At 36.9% G+C, this 27,546-nt stretch overlaps 1 protein-coding gene across 1 annotated transcript in view; it reads left to right on the top strand.

Moving 5' to 3' along the window:
* LOC148942152 (uncharacterized) overlaps positions 1-27,546 on the top strand; it is a 146,309-nt gene that overhangs the window by 9,728 nt on the left and 109,035 nt on the right. Inside the window, exons 2-4 of the mRNA XM_089103692.1 lie at positions 4,431-4,508; positions 6,146-6,369; positions 13,497-13,568. Of these exons, the coding sequence (XP_088959818.1) occupies positions 4,431-4,508; positions 6,146-6,369; positions 13,497-13,568 (374 nt within the window). The remainder of the gene's footprint in view (positions 1-4,430; positions 4,509-6,145; positions 6,370-13,496; positions 13,569-27,546) is intronic.

Raw genomic sequence — 27,546 nt, 5'->3', positions numbered from 1 at the left:
AGATACAATAGAAAGGAGGAAAACCGGAAATAATATGAATGAAGTGATCTGATGTCTTTTTGGTGAAGAATAGGGTAAATTCCAGACAGAAACAAAACTGAGTTGTCTGTCAAAATCAAATATAATTTAGCAAGAGGTTTTCTATTGTATTTACCTTAATTTGTAGCAATTTTAGAATGACTTAACTGAATTTTCATGTTGCAATCAGCAACGACGAACTTTCGGAAAGATTTTAATGTTTTATTAACATTGATACCCATCCACCAGAAAGAAGGAACCAACAGGGCAGAAAAAATCCACAAACTGGAGGGGTTGTAATATTACTATTAACTGAGAGATATTCACACTTTGAAAGATTAAGAGAAAGTCCAATGGTATGAAGTTTAGATGGAATTGTTGAGACAGACAGAGAAAGCCCCTTTTTAGTCCTACTGATCAAAAGGATATCATCTGCAATAAGCAAGATAAGAGATGTTAACAGAATTAAGAATGCAAGTGGGTGGGATAGATTTTAGTGTTTTACTAACATTGATACTCAGCCACATGAAAGAAGGAACCGACAGGACAGAAAAAGATCCTCAAACTAGAGGGGTTATATTATTACTATTAAATGAGAGATATTCACACTTTGAAAGATTAAGAGAAAGTCCAATGGTATGAAGTTTAGATGGTATTGTTGAGACAGACAGAGAAAGCCCCTTTTTAGTCCTGCTGATCAAAAGGATATCATCTGCATAAGCAAGATAAGAGATGTTAACAGAATTAAGAATGCAAATGGGTGGGTAGAAGAAAGAACAGATGATATACAAAATTTAAAAATAAAAGGAGAAAGGACGGCACCCTGCCAGACCACACGGAATTTTGCTTTTGGAAACACTCATGTCCGCTTTGATCTGCAAAAAAGAATTAGAATACCAATATCTAAGAAGAAAAATTACCAAAATGTTAATACTGTGACTAAAAAGGGAAAAAATAGCTTGGGAATGGCTAATGGTGTCAAAGGCCTTGGAGATATCCAATGCGCATAAATGTAACTCGAATCCATTTTCAGTTGCCTCAGTAAGAACATTGGCCAAAACTTGATATGCCTGCTAGCAACCTACCCCAGCTGAAAACCAATCTAGTTTTCACCAAAATTTGTGGAAGAGTTAACTGAAGGGAGGAGAATATACTCGAAAATTTTACTTATATTGCAAGAAACCGTTATTGGCCTGTGAGATGCACACTCAATCGGAATTTTTCCTTTTTTCAAAATTGAGGTACTTGTTTTACGAAAAAAACTTTCACGCATTACCGACATACATAAATAAATTTAGAAACGAATTTGTCAATGTTGTGCAAAAGGTGGGTAGTGAACCTTTAGGTGTCTGGCAACTATAACATCAACATCATAAGAACTTGACTTGAGATTCTTTATAGCTAATATCACCGATGACACATGAACTGGGAGGATCTGGTTCTGGCGGAGTGAGGTAGGAAGTGCAGAATTAAAAAGCTTCATAAATGTAGCATGAACGAGATGGTTTACAGTGTTAAAAATCTGATCATAATAATTGCACCAAGCAGCAGGGCTAATTGGGGTACTCGTTGAAAAAGAATCATCAATTTTATCTGAATTTACTACCTTTTTCCAGTCTAAATTACTTGTCAGGAGCTTACAAATTTTAGATTTTTCAGACTGTAAATACTTTTTATACTCTAGTTTAGTTTTATTTTAAGTTCAAATACCACCCCATTAAGTGACTATCTGCAAGAAACCCATATACGCAGCCTAAATTTGGCTTTATTTCTCACTGTTTTTAGACCTGGGTCCCATGATCATTCAGGCTCCAGCGTATTAAATTTTATATGTTTCTTGGGAATAGCTACTCTTTTGGCTTCCTTCATGCATGATATAATATCAAAATAATATTTGTTCAAAAAATTTTTATCGTTTACAAATTTATATCCAACCTGAAGTAGCTGAAAAGGAACTTTTATAGTAGACAAAAGATCTGTAAGAGTAGAAATGTAGAGCGACCAATTTCGCCTGGTAAACCATCTATAATTCACACGTGAAATATCTGGTGACAGAGGGATATTAAACGGAAAGGAAATTGGTAGGTGGTCTATATCACTTTCTGTTTTGTGAACAGAAACAATGAAACCGATAAATTTGAAGAATAAAGAACATGGTCTATATTAGTATGGCTCCCAGAATGATGGATATATGAAAATGAACAATTCTTATTCAGTAGCTTAAACTTGGACGATCGGTGGTTTAAATTTAATAAATCAGCTTTAAAATCCCCAGCAACAACAAATTGGTGACCAAAAGATGATGCAGAATCTGCCACTTTTTTCAAAACACTACAATTCTTGGCAAACTTATTCAGTGACTGAACAGACTTATGATCATAAGGAAAATATACATTTATAAATACTAGATCAGCAATTCGCACGGCCAAGATGTTTTCTTCACTGTGGAACAGCATTGTCGTCGCGTATGAAAAAGAACTGCACTTTAAAGTACAGGTTAGGCCTACACAAGCTCCATTACGCTTAGACAGTGCAGCATTCACAAAAACAACGTGATTCCCATTCAGTTTCATCTGATTGGTATTATCTGATGAGAAAAGATGCTCTTGAAGACAGACAATGTCGTATTTGCATGAAAGTTCGTCAATGATGTGCTCTTTCCTACGCGTTCCGTTTATATTGTACGAAATAACTGAGAACTTTGCAACATCATTTTTTCACACCGGCCGCAATACAAGATTTGAGCACTGGACACAATAGACTTTACGAAGTGTGTGACCCACTGCAGTTTGCAAAATTAGGGCTGTTAGTACAGGGCACATCTTTCAGAGAAGAGTGATTGCCTGCACAGCGCGCACATTTTTCCACTTTACTGTTGCATTTGTTTAGAACATGATCAGGAGACCTTCATTTAAAGCAACAACGCGGTACACTTATAAAGTCATAAACGCTGAAAATATCATATCCAATTTTTACACCATTTTTATCGTGTCACTTATACCAAACAATTCCAAAAAAACTAACTTGATAGTTTGGGACGACCCAAATAGACTTGCGTCCTCGACTCTTGAGTGCATTTTGAATTCACTAGAATTAAATGGCAGCAGGATTCATTTTACTATTCCGAGGTACCACTTCTGCAGAATCTCCGAGCCAGCACCCGAAACAACAGACTTCACAGACTCACAGAAGTCAGAAGCTACAGATTTCTCAATATTCACACAAAGTTTATCTCTCAACGGCCGAACACTAGTAATTGAATTATGACCATTTAGTTGGTCGATAAAGTCCTTACGGCTTGTCGGATCACTAATAGACAGTGGCATACTAGAGACAACAATAGTAGAGTGGCTATCGGCTGGTTTCGAGGGACTGGCTCCAGACTGTGGTAGCGGCGGAATATGGTAGGAATATGCCTCGAACTGATTGGAGATTTTCTTTAACTGGACATGTAGCTGATTCACTCTCTAAAAAAGAGCAGAATAAGCTGTGGTTGGTATTAATGGCACTTCATTGGGGCCTAGAATAACAAATACTGGGATTTCGAAATCGTTTGTATTACCATTCTTGATAAACTCCAGAATCACCTAGATGGCTCTGTGACGCTTTTGATCCAGTTTGCTTCTGGATATACCTTGGACCCAAGCCATTTCTTTGCCTTCACAATATCATCAACGTTAAAAAACTCCGCGCCAAACTTCTTAATCACCTCATCATCAATTCCTTTCTCAACGTTTTGATGAACAAAATTCAGCACCGGACAATAATGCAAATTTTCTTCATCCCCACCGGATATGATAAACTGTTATAGTGCGCTCACAATACGTCTTGCTTGTTCAAATGATAGATGAATATTGAACTATAGGGGGAAATCATAGGTGAAAAAATAATTGATGTACTCGGAGTGCGGGTTAGAATAGGGCCTTCCCAAAAAGACACGGGAAGCGTCAGTCAGCGTTCACCTTATCCCGGCAGTTTAAGGGAGGCTCTCCCAGCAGGTACAACGGTGCTTGCGACGGGGGAACTTTCCCTCTCCTGCTTGCCTAATTAGGGTTACTAAATGTCTTATAAAACCACTTACGTCTTAATTAAATGAGCAAAGGATATCCAATAAAATTCTATAATCACTGGGTCACTGAATTCATTGATAAACGTAGGAGAAGATTATTCGTCACCAATCCCAAGCCAATTCAATGTTTTGCAATATCTTACTGTCTAACAATTTCACTTTTGCAAACCAATTAAATTCGAAGTTGAATCCAATTTGTGTCCTCACAGTTCAAAAGCTAATTCAATACTTATATGATACAACTACCAATTCAATCATTACAAAAATCAACCTCACATTATCAAATGCTTTGTTTTCATATATACATTTTTATTCTGACTATGTAACAAAAATATCTTTCCAGATGGAGCCTATAAGTATTAAAGCACCAGGTGATACTTCAAGTCCAGAACTCAACAAACTTCTTAAGGAACTAAAACAGGTAATGATGCATTCCAGATTTCATATGTTCCTTACCTGAAAAGTACAATCACTCATGCTTGTGAGTTCCTAGCCAACAAATGGACCAGGTTTAGCACCGCCCTATTTGTAGATGACCAATGATCAATTTGACAATTCGCTTTGAAATCCTAGCTCAAAGCTATTCATGTTTGGAATCTTACATAGATTGAGTTAAGTGCCAAGTTTTCATTAAAGGAAAGTATAAAGGGGCATTAAAATAAACACTTAATTATGTATATATATATATATATATATATATATATATATATATATATATATATATATATATATATATATATATATATATATATATATATATATATACTAGTTATGTTTACCTGGTTGGATATCCTTTCAGCAGGACAAAATCTTGGAAGGGCTTATAAAGATTTTTTTTTCTATTGGAGTTTTTTTTGTATACAAAAGCTCTGGATACATCATTGATCATCCTAAATCTTTTTTTAAGCATTGATATCACACCTGCATACAGGCATGAGGGCCTCAAAGAGCTCTCTAGCCATACAACCCCCCCCCCCTCTGTAGGTAAATCATTTTCTTAGATTTATTTCAGATATATCTAAGGACCCTTTGATAAACTGAAAAAATATATGCCAAAAATTTACTTCTGGTATTGTAACCACCTCCCCTCCCCCCTAGCTCCTGTGCTAGAACCAGTCTTGTAGAATAGCAATATGTTTTTCTTATGCACATTCAGTCCATAATTTGCTTATGCACAAAAACTTGGATCTTACCAAAAACTTATTAGATTGCAACAAAAATGGTACTGCTGGCTGGGAATTGCTATTGTTCAAATTAATTATTACCTCTTGTAGCATCTGAAAATATTTTTCTTATGTTTTTAACCTTACTCAGAACCCTATATGTGTATTACAGCAACCATACCCAAGTGAATTAAATTCCAAAGCATTGTGGTGAAAACTGAAGTTAAAACTCATTGGAATATGTAGAATTCTCTACTAAATTCGTGAAAGATCGTTGTAAAATTGTATTTGTTTTTATTGCCATAAATATATAATAAAAAAGGTAAAGGATACAGCACTAGACCCTTAAAGTACAACTGGCGGTGCTGATCTCCGTCTCATGGCCATTCAGTCAGGAAGAGAAATGGGGGGATGGGGGCCAGCCATCCTGTGCTTTTGCACACCCTTCCTGCTTACCTACTCCAGATTTCTCCAGGTACCGATTTAGAGGTGGGTCAGTTCTGACTGAGCTTACAGAGTCACACCACTGATCCCTATCCCAAACCAAATAATTGGATACACTAGGATTTGAACTCTTGCCCTTCAGACAAGGATTCCAATTTCAGTGATGAAATAAGTAAAATAATAATGTAAAATTAGATATTGCATGCTGTTACATATTAAGAATGATTATTTAATATGCAGACGGCTGAGACAATATTGAATCACTGAAAAACTGTTGCTTTTATACTACCCCCTTCCCATATTAGCCCAAGGTGATGGGGAAGTGACAATGCACCAAAAACTGTCTATTTTCTTATTGTCTTAAATGTATAATGACTGTATTAAAAGACAAAATTAGGCTTGTTATGTCTTACACGCGATTAGAAATTATAAACAATTACTGAATTTGCAGACAGCCGAGACGATATTGCATCACTGGAAAACATTTCCTCTCATACTACCTCCTCCTATATCGCTTCAAGGTGGCGGGGAAGGGACAACGCGGCGGAAGACTTTTCAAATGAAAGAACTCTTTTTAATGCCAAATTTTGAAGAGAAAGAATTGGCTAGCATTGACGCTCGGGGAAAGACTCAAAGACTTAGTCAAGATCAGCTTGGTACAATAAGGAATGATGGGTGAGTGTCTATCTATTTCGTATATAAGTAATTCCTATTCGTTTCATATCATAGAGTATCTAAGGGTTGTACAGAAATATAAGAATCTTGAAATCTCTGCTGCGGTTTGTGTTGAAGAATTCCTTATATTGTGGATTACAAATCTTGGCTAATTTTTCAAGCAAAACATGGTAAGTATATTTTTCACAAATGGTGTTTGGTTCACGTTCCACGTTTGCTTCACGTTTGACATTTACTATGGATAAAGATGCCTTCATATATATGATTTCTGTCACAAAGCGACGATAAAACGAATGCACTGGAGACTGACTTCAACGCATATATTTGTTCACAGTTCCTATTTAGACTGCATGTGGGATCCTTGGCAAAGTCCTGTGGTTTTGCAAAACGGTTGATATACAGATGAGAAGATGCACCTTGACCAACAAAATGAAACAAGACCTAAAACACCATTTGCCACTTCCTTCTAGCAGCAAAGTTTCTATAAGCTAATGAATGTGACTAGAATCCCCTTAATACACAGCTTAAACTCTACCTGCTTATCCCTACCATGTATAATTGAAATCTGGCATTTGCTTCTGATGGGTGTTGGGTGACACTAATTTACCACTTTTTGTATAGATAGTATTGTGTATGGACAGCTGAAATTGTAAACTTACTGGTTGGCCAAGCTTGGTTAAATTCTACCAAATTCTATTTAGGCTGATTCCAAGATATTGTGAAACCTCTATTTCCCTCACAGAGGCAGGATCAAGTACCTTAGTCCTCTTACGGCTGGAGACGCACAAGGCAGCAACAGTGTTTTGGCACGACAACCCGTCCTGGGTTGTAAATTGCAGCTGAACTGGTTCTAGTCTGGTTCTGGCCCAACCTTGATACACATGCAAGATTAAAAAATATCTGATTAGAATCGAAAATTTGACAAAAGAGCAAAAAATAGGAATTTAGGATTTTAAGATTAATTTTTTCAGAATTCTTCCCTGGAGTTCTAGAAAAGATTTCGCTTCCAGTTAAACTGGTAGCAAATCTAAGGGAATTTCGTTTCGATTTCGCTAAGCGAACTTACGTTAGACTCCGAGACTCCAGTTTAGACTACAGTCTCGCAGTCTAAAGTGGAGACTGCGGGATTTCGCAGTCTCCAGTTTAACTGCGAGACTGCGAAATCTCGCAGTTAGACTAGAAGGGAAATCTAAGAGAAGGACAGTTTCTCACTGCAGTGTTGGGGAAATTCTGTTATCATATTGTTTAGTAATGAAGAGGGTATAAACTCCACTATTATCGAAGAAGATTCCACTATAGAACGCTGATTAGAAAGGAAATTTTTATAAATGGAAGTGTTAAAAATAGTTTTTTTTTATAGTTGACTTAGCATTAAATATATAAAAAAAAACAAGGCTTTTCCATGAAAAGTATGGAGTTAATTAAAGCTTGTCAAACAGTTCGTGGTAACGAACTGTAAGTAAGGAGCGACCTGGCTCAATGGTAACCGAAACTCTAGAAAACGGGTTTTTGATACCAATAGATATATCAAAAGAATCAGATTTCAATGCTGATTTCAAATATATAACTTTCATCAAGTTTAGTGCTACCCATCAAAAGTTACGCGCCTGAGAAAATTTGGCTGATTTTCAAAAAAAGGGGGAAAGATCCCCTAAAAGTTATAGAAACTTAATGAAAATCACACCATCATATTCAGCGTATCAGAGAACCCTACTGTCGAGATATCAATCTCCTATCTACAAAAAATTGGAATTTTACATTTTTGGCCAGAAGAAAGATCACAGATGCGGGTGTATTTGGTCGTTTGTTGTTTTTTTTTTTTCCAGGGGTGATTGTATCGACCCAGTGGACCTAGAATATCGTGGGAGGGCTCATTCGAACGGTAATTAAAAGTTCTAGTGCCCTTTTCAAGTGACCAAAAAGATCGACGGCAACTAGAGCCCCTCCCCCGCTTATTTTTTCCCCAAAGTCACCCAATCAAAATTTTGAGATAGCCATTTTGTTCAGCATGGTCGAAAATATGATAAATATGTCTTTTAGGATGACTTAATCTCGCGAAGTACCCAGAGGGAGGGCTAAAAGTTATGAAATTTACCGAATGTTAGCATATAGTATTGGTTATTGGGAAATATACAGAAGTTTTCAGGAGGTTCTTTTTCTGGTAGTGGGAGGGATGGGTGGGTCGGTGGTTATGTTGGAGGAGCTGTTCATGAAGGAAGTTTTCATGGGGGAAGGGAAATTGCCATGAAGGGGGTGCCGGACTTGCCAGCATTATTTATCGGTTATTGGGAAGTATACAACCATTTTCAGGAAGGATTTTTTCTTGAGGGGGGGGGGGGCTAGTGGAGGGGGTTAATCTGGAGAAAATGTACGTGGAGGATGTTTATTTGGGGGAAGGGACATTTATATTCAGGGGGCGCCGGATTTACAAGCATAATTTAAAAAACGATCAGAAATTAAATAAAAAAAAAACAAGTTTTTCAACTGAAATGTAAGAAGGAATATTAGAACTTAAAACGAACAGAAATTATAACGTATGTGAGGGGGTTCTCCCCCAAGTCAATAACACGCTCTTTAAGCTACATTTTTTTTTTATTGATTTAAAAAGAGCTATCTATTCTAATTAAACGGCCTTTGTGATTAAGGGGTTTGTGAATCAAAATTTTTTTTTAACTTTTAACGTAAAGAGCGTGTTATTGACTAAGGGGAGAACCCCTTAATATACGTAATAACATATACGTAATAAAAAAACAATAAAAAAACAAGCGATTCGGCTCAATAGTAATCGAAACTTTTAAAAACGGAATTTTGATGTCAATAAATGTATCAAAAGAATGTGTTTATAATGCTGATCCTAAATATATAAATTTTATAAGTTTAGTGTTACTCATCAACGGCTACGAGCCTGAGAAAATTTGCTCGATTTTTTAAAGAGGGGGGAAACATCCCCTACAAGTGAAAGAATTTTAATGAAAATCACACCGTCAGATTCAGCGTATCAGAAAACCCTATTACATACGTTTCAAGCTCATATCTGCAAAAATCTGCAACTCTGTATTTTTGGCCAGAAGAAAAATATACGAATATAGAAGTTAGTTACGTAAGTTGATTTGTAAAGACATCCATTTAGCAAAAGAAAAATAAAATTTTTATGCAAATAAAAGCTGCATTAACTAAAAAACGATCAGAAATTAAATAAAAAAAACAACTTTTTTAAACTGAAAGTAAGGAGCGACATTAAAAACTAAAACGAACAGAAATTATTCCGTAGGCTATATGAAAGGGGCTGTCTCCTCCTCAGCACCTTGTTCTTTACGCTAAGGTTTGACTCTTTCTCACAACTCTATTTTTTAGAACAATAAAAAACTTTAGCGTAAAGAGCGAGTCGTTGAGGAGGGGACAGCCCCTTTCATATACGGAATAATTTCTGTTCGTTTTAAGTTTTAATGTCGCTCCTTACTTTCAGTTTAAAAAACTTGTTTTTTTTATTTAATTATGATAAGAAATTATGATAACTAGTTGAATAGAGCAGCTCAAAGGGGATGATCCAAAGTTTTTGCAGAGATCCAGTCCCTAAGGTTATAAATTTAGTCTTTTCCAACGAGTTAGGCAACAATAACTATACGGCTCTTCAGGCCGAAGATCCGTACTAGGCAACAATGCTCTACGGTGTGACGGATAAAAGTTGTGTTGATATGGAGGAAATGTAGGAAAAGAGGCCTTGTACCTTAATAGAACTTTCAAAGACTGAAGTCCCAACTTTCCTCATTGTAAAATATCATTGACTTGCTTTTCCAGTGGAAGGGTAGGATTTAAAATTATCCCGAGTGGCTTAATGTCTTCATCCCTTTGAGACTCCAGAAGAGCGGGGCTGAAATTAAATCTATCGTTTAGACAGGAGAAGCTTTATACAGCAGACTTGTCCATTTTAATGGAAATGTCCGCTATATTAGCTTCATCTCAAATATTATTAAGCATGTCCCCTGCTTTGCTTGGCATACTTCTAGAGCATTTTTTTTTTTAGTCCGGATTGACTGTTCATATATTTCTTGTCGATCTGGATAATTTTTTACTGATTTGCTTACTATAAAAAGTAACTATGTTGGCCCCAAAACAGTACCTTGTGGCATACCACAGTTAATCTGTCAGTTATTAGGAAATTCGTCTTGGTACTTAATTTTGCTTTCTATTAGCAAGGAAGATAGCAGCATTTCTTATCAGAAAAGACTCAACACAAAGCTCATCAGATGGTTTCTTCAGAAGCACACTATGCCCAGTTTGAGGTTGGAATGGTTAACGGTTATGATGAATAATAAGCAACACTTAATACGATCATACATTACCACCGAAAAGAGTGGTGTTGCTTCCCCTAGCCTAAGAGGGGGGGGATTGAGGGATGTTTCGGCTCTAGTGAAACAAAATAGATACGTTAAGGTGATACGATACCTTATAGGATCACCCTATCTCATCCATTATGAACTTTCTAGATTTTAGAATTGATTGGGCGGCCTTTTCATCACTTGTAAACCTTGGATAATAGATCTGAAGAAACGGAAGAAAACTAAAAGCCGACTACTTTCCGAGAAATATTAGAAAACCCATTAAATTTACCGCGTTTTTGTGTTGGATACAGAAATGTTAAGCTTTAATGAAGCTTACGTCATCAGAATGTTTGATATTTTTTTTTTTTTTTTTTGTTAAATGGGGCAGAATTTTCTTTTAAAGTTCAGGAAAGGGAAGTCCCCAAAACTTTTCCGACATACCTTTTAGGAAAACTGTACTTTACTTTTGATGGAAACTAGACGCTGCTCCGCACCGCCTGGCATTGACCACCAATCTCTCTTCTGAATTCCAGGGCAACTTCCAGTTTTGTGCATTAATAACGCATTAATAACGTGCATTAATAACGGACTTCGAGATGCATAGGTGGTCTTCACGCATTAGGCAATGGCCCAGCCACACGAGCCTTCATCTCTTTACAATTTCCGAAACTGGGTACGGTTGTTTACAGCTCTAACAGTTCTTGTTATTGGATACTCATTCATGGTGTTGGACGTATAGAATGTGGCGGAGGTAATTGTAATCAAAGATATCCGGGTTTTTACTATTTTGAGCTTTGGCAACCCACTTTTCACTTCCATATAGAAGAGTGCTTCGGACAATCATCTTGTAGATTCTAATTTTTTTTAGTGAGGCTTATGCTTCGATGCTTCTAGTAATTTAGTGAGCCGAGCAGAGTCGACAGAGGCTAGTCGAATACGCCTTTCAGTTTCACGGTTAGATACCCTCCTTCCTCTGAATGGACAAGGGATCCAAAGTAGACGAATTCTTCAACTTAATGAGTGCTGTTGCCGTTCGTTGGATGTCTGCCAATTCTCCAAGAATTGGCAGACATCAATTTAATCTTTGTTAGATCAATGCCTAATCCGACCATTGCAGAACGGTAGGGAACTTTGTTCAGCAATATTTGAGCTTTCAGCGGATCATCCTCTGCGAGGGTAATATCTTGAGCATAGTCCACGTCAATAAGCTGTACATCTTTTCCAGGCGTCATTCCTTCGTGTGTGCTCGTAATTCTTCATTATCGAATCAATTACGTAATTCCATTAAGGATGGGGGATAGGACATCGCCTTGCTTTACCCCTGAACCCACAGCAAAGTTATCAGATTTCGTACCCTCAATTGCGTGCCCTCTTAGTACGCTTACAAAAGCTCTACGAAATGCAAGGGCATTCCATCCTCTTCTAGGATATGCCATAGAGCTTCTCGCTTGACTGAATCAAAGGCTGCTATGAAATCGACGAAGATAAGGATCAGCGGCAACCTGTATCTATGACACTGCTGAAAAAGCACTTTAAGGACAAAAATTTGTTCGGTACAAGAGTCCCAAGCTCGAAGGTCAGCTTGTTCTTCTCGGGCCTGTTTTAACCTATTCAGGGGAAAAATGGAAAACAACGTCGCCGCAATATTAGCAAGAGCGATTCCACTCATCACCTTTCTTGAAGAGAGGAAAAAGGACTGAAACATTTCAATCATTCGGGAAACTGTTTTTGGTCCAAATTTCGCTTAACAGCGGTTTGAGTTGAGCTTCGACCGTCTAATTGCCAGCTTTGTATACTTCTAGAGATAGACTATCTTTACCAGGAGACTTATGGTTTTTAAGTGACCGAATTGCTTTTCTTATTTCATCAATATCAGGAGGTTCAAGACATGCTTCACAAGGTGTTCGGGGGACCCTTAGAGGAAGACTTGGGGTTATATGCCCGTCCTTCAGGTGGATACTCTCAGAGACCTGTTGCTTTCTCCTATATCGTGCTTTAGCAATAGAAAAACGCTGCTAGGAAAAAGCTGAAAATCAGCTCAAAGGATTTATCATTTAAGCAATTTTTACCCCTGTCAGACTTCCCTATGGTGTCTCCTGCTTTGATTGACAAGCTTGTCGACAGAAGGGACGTACAATTTCACATTCAAACCGCAAATTCTTAACAGCTCTTGGTGATGGCTTGTTCTCTGGGAGAACTCGCTAATGGGTCCTTTGTCTTTGTGACGGTCAGCCGACTCTGAAGCTCGCAAACTGATTTTAAGGTACCGTATAGGCTTGAAATGATAGTTTTACTTTTTCTTCAGTTGGTTCTTCTAGACATTTGAAATGAATGGGTTTAGGAGGAATAGAGGAGTTTTGTAAATATGCTTTGTTGAAAATTTATACCACATATAAATTTGGAGTTGTCGTTCCTAAAGCCCCCCCCCCCCCGCCGTTCTCCCCAAAGCTATATAGTGTTATTATTTGCACTTCACTGGAAACTAGATAAAACACCTATTTAGCCAATTGAGTTTCTATACATTTGAAAGGGTTGGATTTGAAAGAGAAACCGTCCATGGAATGTGTTGCGTATTAGACTAATAACAGCAAATTCAATGCTATAAACATGCTGATATGGAAAAATAACTCCAGGAAGGTTTAACTGTATTTGATTCTTAGCGTTATAAAGCAAAAAGACAAACCATAAGAAAACACGTTTTGTTCCGGATACAGCGCAAATGACACTTTAGATTTTTTTCATTCCCAGACAAGAGTTTTTTTTATATCTCTTCATTCCTTATTTTCATTATTTCTTCTTTTAAAGCAATTTTATGGATGATTATAACAGCTGGAGAGAATTGACGGACCATCAACTGAAGAGTATTCAAAGAAAGGGGTATGGTTTTTGTATCAATATGCATGAGCAAAGCATGGTTAATTTCAGCATCGTCTTTTGTACGATTTCTTTTTCTTTTAGTGCTTTGTTTTTTGTTTTTTTTTAAGTTAAAACTAAGGTTTGAACTGGCTTTGTTGCCTCTTGGGAGACAAGGAGTTGACGAAAGAGATGCCTGAGCAGTTAGATTATATTAAAAATTTCCTTTGATCAATATCTTTTACAATTAGTCAAACAGGTAGTGGTAACGAACTGTGAGTAAGGAGCGACTCGGTCTGATAGTAACCGAAACTTTTAAAAACTAAATTTTGAGATCAATAGGTACATCAACAGAATTGGTGTTTTATGCTGATTCTAAATATGTAAGATTCAATAAGTTTATTGTTATCCATTGAAAGCTACGCCTAATGCCTGAGAAAATGTGCCCGATTTTCGAAAAAACAAATTAAAAGACTAATCACTTCAAATATAAAGATCACATATACCGCTATGGATAAATAGATGAATCCAAAAACCAATAGAAATTAAAGAGCAATACCAGGTCTAGCTTTAAACGAAAATACATTATCGCAAATAAGTTGAGGGCTATCTCCCCCTCCCCTCCTGAAGTCTTTAAAGACAAGAGTGTCATCTATGCCTGAGAAAATGTGCCCGATTTTCGAAAAAAAAGGGGGGGGGAACATCCCCAAAAATTCAGGGACTCCGCACCATGAAATCCACCTACTTGCTTAGACTTAAGACTTCCCACATCGGTCGGCACCTAAGGCGTCTTCTATGACCTTTCCAGCGTCTTTGGCCAAAGATCATCAAGGGATTGTTCCTGAGAGCGCTGTCTTTTTCTAGGCATCGTCCAAGTGCAGCCCTATGTTGTCCACGCCGTCGAATTCCTGGAGTAGTTCAATACCAAACTTCTTGCGGCAGGCAATTGGTGCCCATTCTAACTACGTGTCCCCAATATCGCCACCGACTGCTTATGACCTTATCAATAACGAGCGACTGTTTAATCTTCTCTCTAATGAATGAGTTGGTAATTTTGTCCGTCAAGTTGATTCCGAGTATCCGTCAAAGACAGTTATTTTCAAAACCTTGGATTCTTTTCTCGTCAGTGCCTAGCTTTCAGAACCATACATTAGTATTGACAGGAAATTACTATTGAAGAGCCTCAATTTCAGCTTCAAAGGAAAAGTAGCACTTCTCCAAACGTTTCTTAAGCTACCAATGGCGCTTCCTGTGCACGTGATACTTGTGGCAATTTCACGCTCAGGGCTTCCATCGGTGCTCACTAGACTCCCAAAGTATTTAAACATCTCAACTTCTTCAATTTCCTTTGCTTTAAGTGTCAGCGGCTCAGCAGGTAGTGTATTATTGCGCATGATTTTGTCTTTTGCGTGCTTATTGCCAAACCTATTCGTTCACCTACTTTCGAGATCTCATTTATGTTGTACTGAAGCTCCTCTCTTAAGTGAGAAAGGAGCGTTATATCGTCTGCGAAGTCTGCATCAAATAAAGTATGACGTTCATTCAACTGGATGCTGCCTGTGAAGTTGCATGTCCGCAGGATGAAGTCAATGAGTATTGTAAACAACACTGGGACCAAAATGCACCCCCTGTCGAACGCCTGAGTTGACTTTAAACCGCTTAGTCAGGTCCCCATCATCAGTGCGAACACCGCACGTTTGTTCATCACATAATGCCAGTATAGTTCTGACAATTTTATCAGGAAAGCCATAGTAGCGCAGTATTTTCCACAGTGAATTTATATGGACTAAGTCGAAAGCCTTCAAGAAATCGATGAAAACCATTATGTTTTCAGTCTGCCATTCATTTGATTTCTCAATAAGTATTCTAAGACTAAAGATCAAGTCAGCACATGACCTACTTGGTCGGTAGCCACGCTGTTCATCTCTGAGTATAGCGTCAACTTTCGTCTGGATGCGATTCAAAAGTACTTGGCAGAGGACTTTGCTTCCTGCAGTCTGAAGGGTGATACCTCGCCAATTGTTGTGATCAGCAGTTCCACCCTTCTTAAATAGTTTCACTATAACCCCTTTCTTCCAATCTGCGTGAAAATTCTCAGTGTCCCATACCTATGAGATTCAGCATATCAGAGAATCCTACTGTTTCAATATTCTGTTTGCAAAAATGCGGAAATTTGCGAAGAAAGATCACAGAGGCGTCCTTATTATTTCTTTAGGGATGATCTTATCGAACCAATGTTCCTAGAATACCGAGAGAGGGCTCATTCGAATGGAAATTAAAAGTTTTAGTGTCCTTTCTATGTGACCAAAAAGATTGGAGGGCAACTAGCCCCCTTGCTAATTATTTACGCATAGGATTTGTTATTGGGGAGTATATAGACATTTTTTAGGGGGAGGTTTTCCATGGGAATAAATTTCCGTGGGGAGGGAAGCTTCCAGGGGTGAAAATTTCCAGGAGAAATTTTACAGTAGGGGAATTTGCCAGGATTCCTATGCGAAATTCTTTTTAATTTTCTTATTTTTTCTTTGCCGACTCAGTTTTACATGTGGCGATGTTCTGGGGAAAATTTTCAGCGTGGTTGGAATTGTTCCGGAAAAATTGGAGGATTTTTCGGCGGAAGAAATTCTCCATGGGGAAATTTTCCGTGGGAGCACCTTTCCAGTGAGAGGGGGGGGGGAGATTTCAGGGAAAAACTGTTTAATGAAAGGGTTATTTCCGGCATGATTTGAAAAACGGTCAGAAATTCAAGTCTTTCAAATGAGAGTTAGCTAAGGAGAATGAGAATTTTCAGGTGGAATCATCCACAAGAAATTTTCCCGTTTTTTTTTTTTTGGGGGGGGGGGGTATTTCACGGGGGAGCAACTTTCCGTTCGGGAAAATTGAGGAAACATTGCACACCATACAGTGGAAGAACTATCTTGTATGTAACGAAATCATTTCATAATGTAAGAGTCTTTAAGTAAATTAAAGCAGTAATGTACCGTTTCAGTCACAAATTTTAATGCGCACACCTGTTGAAGGAAAACACAGGGAGTCGGATTTTGCAAAAAAAAAGTGATCGTCTTCTCTTCTTTCTATAACCTATTTAGATATTGATTTAAAAAAAAAATGTTTAGAATAAAGTTACTTAAAGAGAGGTAAAAAGCCATATTAAAATCTAACACTAGCAGAAATGAAGGCATATAATAGATCAAGCTTAAAACGAAAAGAAATATGAATGAAAAAATAAAATCCAAAATGAGAACAAATTGAAAGACTAATCACTTCAAATAGAAAGATCGCAGATACGGCTATGGATAAATAGATGAATCCAAAAACCAATAGAAATTAAAACGAAATATCAGGTCTGACTTTACACGAAAAGGCATTATCACAAATAAGTCGAGGGCGACTCCCCCCCCCCTCCTGAAGTCTTTAAAGACAAGAGCATCATCTACGCTTTCCTGAAAACAAAACATATTTTAAACAATTTTTCTATTATCATTATGACATTGAACATTCAGAAATTGCTGAAACTCCGAGGAATTAATATCATTATTTTTTAACAATCAATATAATTTTATTAGTTTAATAAGCAGTAAATTTTTATCTGCGCTTGCTTCCTTTAAAAGCATTTCTGTCATATAGGAAAAACTATTTTTAAGTCATTAATCGATTCGTCAATTCAAAATATTGCTTTAACAAACTACCGAATAACGATTTTATTCTCAAACCCCATAAAACGGTCATGCCGATCAGCGGCAGTTCTTGTCATAATAAGGCACTAAACATATAAAACATATGAAAATCACGGCCATAACCATCGTCATGCAAAAATATACATTGATTTTAAATATTTCAGATTCAAACTAAACAGAGTTAAATTGAGTCAAACGAATAAAAAGAATAAAAGAATACTGAACTAAAGAAAATAAATATATACAATTATTGAGGAGTGGGTGCGGAATTGAAAAACTTGACGAGCGAGGGAACAAAACTACTTGCGTACCGCATATGCCGTACTGGTACCGGCTGAATTTTTGGTACCGGTTGGGCTACATGTCGCGGGAGCCTTTGGGGTGAAGGCCGAAGGGAGATGATCAGGGGGGAGGTTTTCACGAAGCCGTGGATTTTCCAAAATACCGACACAAAATTTAAAACACAATTCATCACGGCGTGTCGAAAGAGTTTTAAGTGAAAATTCTGTTAAAAGGGAGCAATAAGGGATTTTGGAAGATTTGACTCTACCAGAAGAGCTCGGTACTGGATCCTTTCCAGCCGGTCCTTCTGGTCTAAAGTCAGGCCGTAATGCCAAACGGGACAAGCCTATTCTACCAGTGGTCTAACATATGTAAAAAAAATGCGCAATAGGTGGGGAGTTAGGACACCATGACGAGCAAGGAGTTTTAAGGAAAGGATTCCCAGGTCTGCCCGTTTGATCATCTCTTGTGTCTGTTTTTCCCATTTCAGGTCATGTGTGAGATAAACTCCCAAGAGTTTAATATCCATGATACCTGAAACATTCTGTAAAGCAAGGGATGAACTGTCCCTAAAAAAAAAAAAGTAATACGAGCAATTTTTCACGATTGGCGATCATTTTGCCCTCCTCAGCTTGGCATGAAAAACACGCATTATTCTGTCTGCCTCACTTGAAACATTCTTTTCACCTAGCTCCAGTACGGATAGATCATCAACGAACTTAAAGCGATTCGATTCATCATTTGTTGGCTCATTAAACCATAACAAAAAAAGTAGAGGGCCTAAAATTATTCCCGCCATGTCTGAAACCCCTGTATAGGAAGCTTTCTGTCCCTTGGCTTAAACAACAAGGGAAATATATTGGCTTGAAAATCAAGAAAAGTGGCAGCTACTACAGGATTTTGCCTACACGGCATCCTTTTTTTCTTCTTCTTTTCCACAGATAGCTTGGCACTGGTACATCGTACAGAGTTGTTCAATGGCTCATTTTAAAGGAACTTAATTGGGTTAAAAACCTTTTGTAACTAAAACAAATTATTTTTAAAACAGAATAAATTTTTCCACTAAAAACTGCATTTTGATGTTTACAATAAGAACCGAAGTCTATATCATAGTAACTGATACAACAGGGAAAAGAAAAACAGGTCTGTGGTATTATATGACGTCATACGAGGTTATATTTGATTTTAAATAATATATTATTTAAGATCTGTCTTATAACGAGTATTGTTAAATTCTTCGACATGGTAACAAGATAGGAGAATTATGAAACCATCTTTGGTGAATTTAATTCTTGATTAGGGGATATTAATTTTTTTTTAATTATTTTTTTTTCACCAGCCTGTTGAAACTCGATTTCATTATGCTTAGTCAAACGTCATTGACAATATCGATTGAAAAATTACGTCATTATTTTCTCTTGGCGCAGGTTTTTCTAAAATTATCTTTTTATCTTTTTTAAGACAAAAAATTAAAAAGAGCAAAATAATCTGCTCTCCTGTGCAAAAGTAGAAAAATCATTTTTATGCTAGATCTTCACATAGACACCGCCTGTGAAGAACTTTCACCAATAGAGTGTGACATCTGCCGTGCAGTATTTAGGAAATACAGAAATTTTGTTGTGCACATTATGGAACACCAAATGGGCGAGACAAGAAGATGTCCTATTTGTTTGTGTGAATGCATTGGTGATGTGATTCAACATTTAGTTATACATGGTCATTTTGCACCAAGCGCATCTGAGTTAGAACTACAGGAAAGTACATCACTAGATGTTACACAGAGTCATTTCTACAAATCTTTGTTTCAGTTCATTCGAATTGGATAGTTCCTTGCGCAGTAAAAAACTCAGAATATTGAAAAGAAGCAAAGAAACATATACAGGGACAAAGCAATATATTTGTGACGTATGTGACAAGAGCTTTTCTAAGTCAAGCATTTTCATTCAGCACCAAAGAATACTGGTGAGAAACCATCTAAGTGTGAAGTCTTCGAGAAAACTTTTTCTCAGTAGAGCAATTTGATTACGCACAAAAGTGTACACACGGGGGATAAACTGTTTAACTGTGAGGTGTGTTATAAAACTTTTCTTTTGTCAAGCCGTTTGATTAAGCACCAAAGGGTACACACTGGGGAGAAACCATTTAAATGTGAGGTCTGTGAGAAAACTTTTTCTGTGTCAAGCAGTTTGATTAATCATCAAGAAGTACATACTGGTGATAAACCGTTTAAGTGTGATATATGTGACAAAACTTTTTCTCAGTCAAGCAATTTGTTTACGCACATAAGAGTGCACACCGGGGATAAACCGTTTAAAAGTGAGGTGTGTTACAAAACTTTTTCTCGGTCAAGCGGTTTGATTAAGCACCAAAGAATGCACACTGGGGAGAAACCGTTGAAGTGTGATGTATGCAAGATAGAATATTCTTCTAAATTAAATCTTAATAATCATATAACAACCCATTCTTAGAAAGTGCTAGTTCATATTGTACAATAACAATTTCTGAACCCTATTATACACCTCTGCTTCTTTTTTTAATGCTCTTTTGTATTTTATCAGTTCATAAATTAGTTGGAATATTTGTGTTTATTTCTTCAGTGATTTCTCTTTTGCTGATTGTTTCAACTTGCTCGTTCCCTTTGTCTATGACCCCCCCCCCTAAAAAAAATAAATTAAAACAACAAAATCCAGTATGTTTATGCCTTTGAATAAACACGTCTGTAAAGCCCATTTTATTCTTCGTATAATATTTTGCCAATTGCTTTTGCCTATCCTTTTGATTCATTGATATCTGGAATATTTTTGTTCATTTTTTCAATGACTTTTCTTTTGCTATTTGTTTTAAATTGTTCCTTCCTTTGACAACGGCTTTCTCCTACCCCCCTCCAAGTAAGTCTGTATGTATCTGCCTGGTTGAGATAACACCCCTGTAAAGTCTTTTTTATTCTTCTTTTAATGTTCTCCCACCTTTTTTGAAAGTTTCTTTGCATATCCTTTGGATTGTAATATTGTGAATAATTATAAATACTAAATCTTTAAAACCATGATTATCACCAAGATTTATGCTCAGGGGAGGGGGTGGCTGTCTGCTCATTAAGTGAGTGCTCTAATTTGGCGTGTGGCTTGGTTCTTCTAAGTGATTATGAAGTCTTCTGGACTCCAATCCAGACTCTAAAGAAATGAGGAATATTGGTTTATCCATACAATCAGTTTCAAAAGAATCCAAAGCTTTATTTTCTAACGCAAGTACTTTGGAAACAAATTTTGTTCTGTTTTGGTTTCTTGACAACCAAAGGATGTATGAAGAAATATCTTGGTGTTTTGATGAAATTACGGCGCATTATTCTAGTTTATTTTACTCCAAAATCGACCAAAAATTCTAGTTTTTCGATCAGCTTAAAACTGGTTTGTTAAATAGGCCAGGGGGGGGGGGGGATTGTGGCACCGGCTGCCTAAGACCCATACTCTAGTTCAAGTAGTCCTAATTTACAAAAACAAAACAAGCTCCTTGTTCTTGTTTGGGATTTTTGTATATGAAAATGGAATCAGAAAATGATCAATCTAATCTTTTGGGCCACATGTGTTATTTTTATTTATTTATTTTTTTTGGACCAGTGCACTTCGTATAGAAGGAGTTGTTGTAGAAACTTTGAAAGTGGCTCATTCGACTGGAAATTTAAAGACTTAATGCTCTTTTTAATAATCAAATGCAATTGGAGGGTAACCACCCCCGCTCCTATACCTGTCATTTCTCCAAGCATATCCAGTGAAATTTTTGGGATAGCCATCTTGTTTAGCGTAGTTGAAAGGTCCAAAAATTATGTATGTGAGGATGACAAACCCCCAGAGCCCTCAGGGCAAGGGTTATAAATTGTATTAGTTGCCAGTTATTAACATACAAGGTTTTTATGGAAGGGGTGGTCGTATAAACTTCGAAGGGGGTTCATTGTAAATCAGAAGTCGTACTGACCTATTTAAGCGTCTAAAGTTATCAAAGGGCAATATGCCCTTTGATAACTTTTGTTCAAACAAGTCCAAAGAACTTATGGCATCGACTCCAGGGTTGACACAATAAACCATAGCCCTATGGCAAGGGTTGTAAAGTATGCCCTGGAAGCAGATTAATTTGTTAAGGAATGGTAGGTGGTATAAACTTTGGATGGGGCTCATTTGATTGAAAATTATAAGTTATAGTGTCCTTCTTAAGAAACAAACGTGATTTGAGGGTAAGCAGCCCCCACCACCCATGGCTATTATTTCCCAAAGCAAACATCCAATCAAAATTTTGAGGCATCATTTTCCTCAGCAATATTGAAAGGTCCAATAAAGGTCTTCGTGTATGTCAACCTCTCCCCCCCCCCTTCAAAGCCCTAAGGGCAAGGGTTGTAAGTTAGGTAATTTGTTCATTGTTTACATATAGTATATCATGGTTGCATCGGTAGCTGCAACCTAGTAAAGAGCGAACAACAGCCCATAGTAACCGAAGTTAAGAAACTTGTTTAGAAAAAAAACTGCCTAGTGAAAAAGATTTCCATCTGACACTGATTCAGGAATGGTAACTTTTATTTCCGTTTGTATTAAAAATAAAAGTTTATCGCAAAAAGAAATCTATGGTAATTTCGAAAAAAAAATCCTGAAACCCCTCGAAAATGGGGTCAGATCAAAATGAAAAGTGTACCATTGGAATCAGCAATGTTGAAAACCTAGTTAAGGGAAATTACAGTCCCCAACCTTGAACAACAACGAAAATCACTTTTTTGCATGGGCAGCACTGATCTGTCTGCCTTTTTTTTCTTTTTTCAGGGCTAGCGGTTTACCAGAACATCATAGAGAGATGCTTTGTAGCTCATTCAAAAGCTATTTCTCACATCTTCGTGCTTTTCATAAATTCCAGCATCTGCAAGTGCCATATGGCACATTGTGTGCCATTTCTCAAGGGGTGGGGCTAGCGGGCTACAAAAGACAGATGTTTAATAGCTCACATGAAAGCTATTTCTCATATCTATGTTTTCTTTGTAAATTCCACTACCTACAAGTCCTAAATGACACTATTGATGCCATGTCTCAAGTGGAAAAGCTAGGGGTTAGTGGGCTGCCAGAACTTCTTAGAGGGATGTTTAATGGCTGATTTGAAAGCTATTGCTCATATCTATGCGCTTTTAATCAGTTTTGACATCCGCAAGTGCCAAATAGCACAAAAGATGGTACTTTTGGTGCTATGTCTCAAGTGGAAAAGCTGGGGATAGTGTGCTACCAGCACTTTTTAGAGTGACGTTTAATGGTTCATTTGAAAGCTTTTGCTCATATCTACGTGATGTTTATCAACTCTACCATTCGTAAGTGTAATATAGCACTAAAAAAATACTTTTGATTCCACTTCTTAAGTAGAAAAGCTTGGAAGTATCAAACGAAATCATCATTGTAAAAATTATGGTCCGAAACCCATAACTGGAGGTTTGCAAGAACACGTCTCGTATGTTCTTCCTCCAAGCCCCCTTAATAATCTACGCAATTAAGGTACAAGCACTAATACATCAAACTACATTATCCGAGGCGTGGTTTTCAGATAATTTCACTGTTTTTGTAAATTCGATGCCCTCATTTTTTAAAGCATGTCCCAGGAAGGTATTTGGTCAAGTATTTTGATTCAAAAGGGAATAGAGAAAATTCAGTTCATGGTTTGCAACGAAATTCTGAGTACATCTCTAAATCCATACCCCGACGAATGGCGAAATTTTGTCAAAATCCTGTGGAGGGAGGGGGGAAACAAAGTTGGAGCCAATTTTCCCAAATCATATTAAAATGATAGAGAAAATAGAAAAACTAGTCATAGAGTTACAAAAAAGGTGAAGATGTACTAAAGAAAACTGGCCTTTTTCAAGCAATGCTTGAATTATGCAGGCTTATCTTAGTTTTGACAACATTTTTGGAGAAACTAAATTTCACCTGGGAGGAGGGGGGTAAACTGGGGTCTGGAGGAAAACTGAACTATGGGAGAGGAAGTTGTCTCCTCTGCCCCATGGAAAATTACACCCCTGGCCCCAACCCCTTGCCACTAAGTGGTTGGAGAAGTGTATGCATGTGGTTCTGGAACTACTCAATTTTGTATATTGAAAGAAGGATTACTTACTGATAAACTTACTTATGCAAATTATTTACTTGATAGTTCCACCGTAATATTCTCTCTATACGTAAGATTGTGCGTCCAAAGAGGAAGAAAGACAAATGAAAATAATTCTGTAGGAGAATTCAGGTAATTCTTCGCAAAATTTTTGAAATGAAAACAAAATTAGTTTGTAACACCATTTATCTTACCGACACAAGAAATGATCTTTTTCTGAAATTTCCAATTCAGTTCTGAGTAATGAGTTGGTTTTTATTTAGGGACAGGTCAAATAAATCCCTAAGCCTAAAGGCACATTTCTGTTGAGCTAGCAAAATTTTTCCGCAAGCATGTCGATACACAAAGCTGTCCGCTCAGTTAACCTTTTGTGTCGTAGTTACTCGCCTGGAGCTACTTTCTTAATTGTGACTAAATTAATTTTTTTTTAAAACAAAGAATTAAAGATCTATTTCTTATTTTAATGTTTTTATAAAAAGAAACGACACAATGTTTTGATTTTTTTTTTCACTCTAAACTTATTTTTTCCTTCAGTTCTTGTACGGTTTCTTAGTTCAGCTCCTTAATAAGGCTTGAGGTGTCTTATCTCCCCTAGATTGGAGATGGTTAGAAAATATAAAAAAAAAAAGTTTTCAGCTGAAACTAAGGACCAACATTAAAACGAACAGAAATTGTTCCGTATAAATAAAACATAAATAGCCCCCCCCCCCTCCCTAGCCGTAGGGAGGGGGGTCATAGCAGTATTGCTTCTAAATTAAATTTTAATCAAAAACGAGCAAAGATTAATTTTAAAAAAAAAGTTTTTCCGAGGAAAGTAAAGAGCGAAGTTGAAACTTAAAACGAACACTGCTGCTACTAGTACTATTGCTAATACATTGAATACTAATAATGTCACTACTTTTACAACTATGACTAAGGGTATGAAGGTGAAATTCTTAGGGGAAGGTAAGCTGAATCACAACACGCCGTCTGTATGCATATTATCAAAATGGTGTATCAGCAATATCTTTGGAAATGCTTGATGTGTATAGTTGAAACTTGCAGAACAGGTTGTGGGGGATGTTGAACTAACCAAAAGACAATATTTGCATCCTATTGCTAATTTATGCTGTTATTACTAATTTATTCAGCTACTACTACTGTCACTAAAGCAAAACTTATACGACTGCTACTACTACTACAATTGGTACTGCTAAGGCTAAGGGTATCAAGGCGAAAAACTTTTGGGATATTGAAACTGTATTGAGCTAAATCGGAACACAGTATGCCCATACAGGTTGTCAAGAGGACGTATCAGCAATGCTGCAGGAACGGCTTATGGTATTAAGTCAAGACTTTTATCGTGGGTTGAAGGGGATATTGAAGAAAACAATGGTGCTGTGCGTATAATGCTGCTGACTATATTTTAGTTTAGATATAGTGACCTAGATTTGATGGGAGTAGTTATAGTACATTTGATTTTTGTATATATTAAATAATTTCTGTTCTTTTTTTTTATTATAGCTTGTACTTTTACTAAGTCACTTATTTTTTGTCTATTGTTTTATTTGCTGTTATTTTTGGTTTTCATCTGTACTGAAGACGCCTTGTTTAATACAACTTATCTTGTCTTTTTCAAATGGCTTTAAGCCTGTTTTTGCTAGTTTTTCTTTTGTTTGTTTACCTTTCAACTACTAGAGGGATAATCCAAATATAATATTCAAAAAATAATTGAACATGTATGGAGGACCATTGACCCCGCTAAATAGATTACTTCAGAAATTACCAATTTTCATTTTAAAATTTATAATTAGGTATCAATTCTCTTTATGTTTGAATAAATGCTACTATTCTTAGTTTATATTTCGTGCAAAAATTGGATATTCACTCAAAGTGTTTGGCTAGCCGTTGGTTCGTGCAATAATTTTTAATCAATATTTCCACTAAAGAATTTGGGATGGATGGGAAAGAGGATTTTCATTCATGTGAATTCAAAATGCATAAATAGGCGTCACGTATCAGTACAACCAATTATCTATAATAGTTTGTTTCTTGGTGAAGCTCTTTTTTGTCCCTGTTAACCTGCCTTGCAAGATTAAGCGAATCTGAGGAACCAACATTTGTTGGCTCATTTGAACCATACTTCAAATGTCTTCATTGGGATGTTCCCAGCCCTATGTACATGCCGCGTAAAAATTACGCCTGTCGAAGACAAAACAAATTTTAGGCCGTATTTGTGCGTCACGAATCTATACAGCCATTGCTAACTACAAATTTATACCTTCATAGATTCTATTAGCTTTAATTTAGTTTTGTATCGTTGTAAATTCATATTGCTGGAGCTTGAAGTTGTGGTATTTTTGCACATCTGGATTATTTTATAGCTTTCATATAAGCACGCCTAAACTAAAGTATATTTCAAGAACAAGTCACACTTGACTATATGCTCGATATGCTATGTTGGCTGGTAGGAGAGACTCATAATAATATTGTTCCTATCTTCTATCGTCACAAATCGATACAACCTATCTTTTTTTGTCTTTGTCGAGGCTCTCTTGGCCGTGTCTAAATTTGAATTTAAAGCCGATCAGGAAAACCCATCTGTGGCTTTCCATATCGGTGTCTGAAAAAAAAAAGTTTGTCCTCCCCATTTTTTGGACTTTATTTGTATCAACACATTTTTTTTTTACATTAGGTTTCTCTTGACCCGGTGAATTAAGGCTGTAAGTTTCAAACTGATTAAGCAGCTAGTTCATTTTTTTAAAATTAGGATTGCCTTGGCCCAATAAGTTTAAGGGTCAATCGAAAAAACTTTGTCCATTTTAGGAATCCATGCCCCAAATTTTTTTTCACAGTGGTCCCCTTGGTTCAGAATTTAAGGGTCTGACTATCAGGTCATTTGAGTAAATAGTTTTTGAGTCTTTTTCAGGGGGAACATAAATTCTTTATCGTACATAAGGGTTCTGTCGACCCAAAGCGCTAAGAATATAAGTTTTGAGCCGATATGAAAAATAACTTTGGCCCTTTTTGTGGGGAACGTCCCTCCAAAATAATTATCTTTTTAAATTTGGTGCCCCTTGGCCCATGAACTTACGGCTTTAAGTCTCTAAATGATTTGGAAGAACAAGTTTTTTGGCCAATTTTTAGGCCCTGTAAACAATTTTTTTTATACTTTTGGTTACTATTTAGTTATAATTGATCAAGGATAAACAAGTTGGCCTATTTCTGAGTATCCTGAAGCCCTCGCCCCCCCCCCTCCAAAAAAATTGTGTTTATCATGGCATTGAAAACAATCCTTTAAAATTACGAGATGAACGGACACCCGTGATTAAAACTACACCCCGCCCCGGTCCCTTTCCACTATGGAAACTATCTGCAAATAACAATCAATTTGCATAATTTTGCCTATTGCCCCTGGGGGTCATGTCAAGTGGTGTATTTATTGGACCTTCCGATAATTCTAAAAAATTACATGTCAAAGTTTTATTCCGGTATTGAAGCTGTCACAGGGCGGCCGGGTAGCGAAAAACGGTATAGAAGATGAGCTGGTTTCCCTCCAATCACTTTTCACTCTTAAAAAGGTCATTGGAATTGTGAAATTCGGATCGAATGGGCCCCTGTGAAGTTTTTACGACCATCCCTTCCTTATGAAGTGGTTGGAAAAGAAAAGTAGTGCATGGGAGGTACAGGGCTCTTTACTACAGGCAACACTAGAGCGTCGTCTATGATAATTTAGAAAGCTCGAGAGCTGGAAAACTACTGGATTTCAAACTTTGCTCATACATTTTTTTTCATCCATTTTTAAACAGCTTTCTTTCTTTACTTTTTAAGCCTTTCTTTTTAGTTCAAGAATCTCCTTTCTGTTATTTTTATTATCTTTTATAATTTTTGTTTTTGTGTTTGCTTTACGTTCGCTATGAATAATAGGTCCTATTGTACATGTG

This window comes from Artemia sp. Qi Xiang Cuo, chromosome 17 (genome assembly GCF_049724085.1).
Source record: "Artemia sp. Qi Xiang Cuo chromosome 17, ASM4972408v1, whole genome shotgun sequence".
In the NCBI taxonomy this organism is placed as follows: Eukaryota; Metazoa; Arthropoda; class Branchiopoda; order Anostraca; family Artemiidae; genus Artemia; species Artemia sp. Qi Xiang Cuo.
Note: the sequence above shows the minus strand (reverse complement) of the source record. Positions and strands in the feature narration are given on the sequence as shown.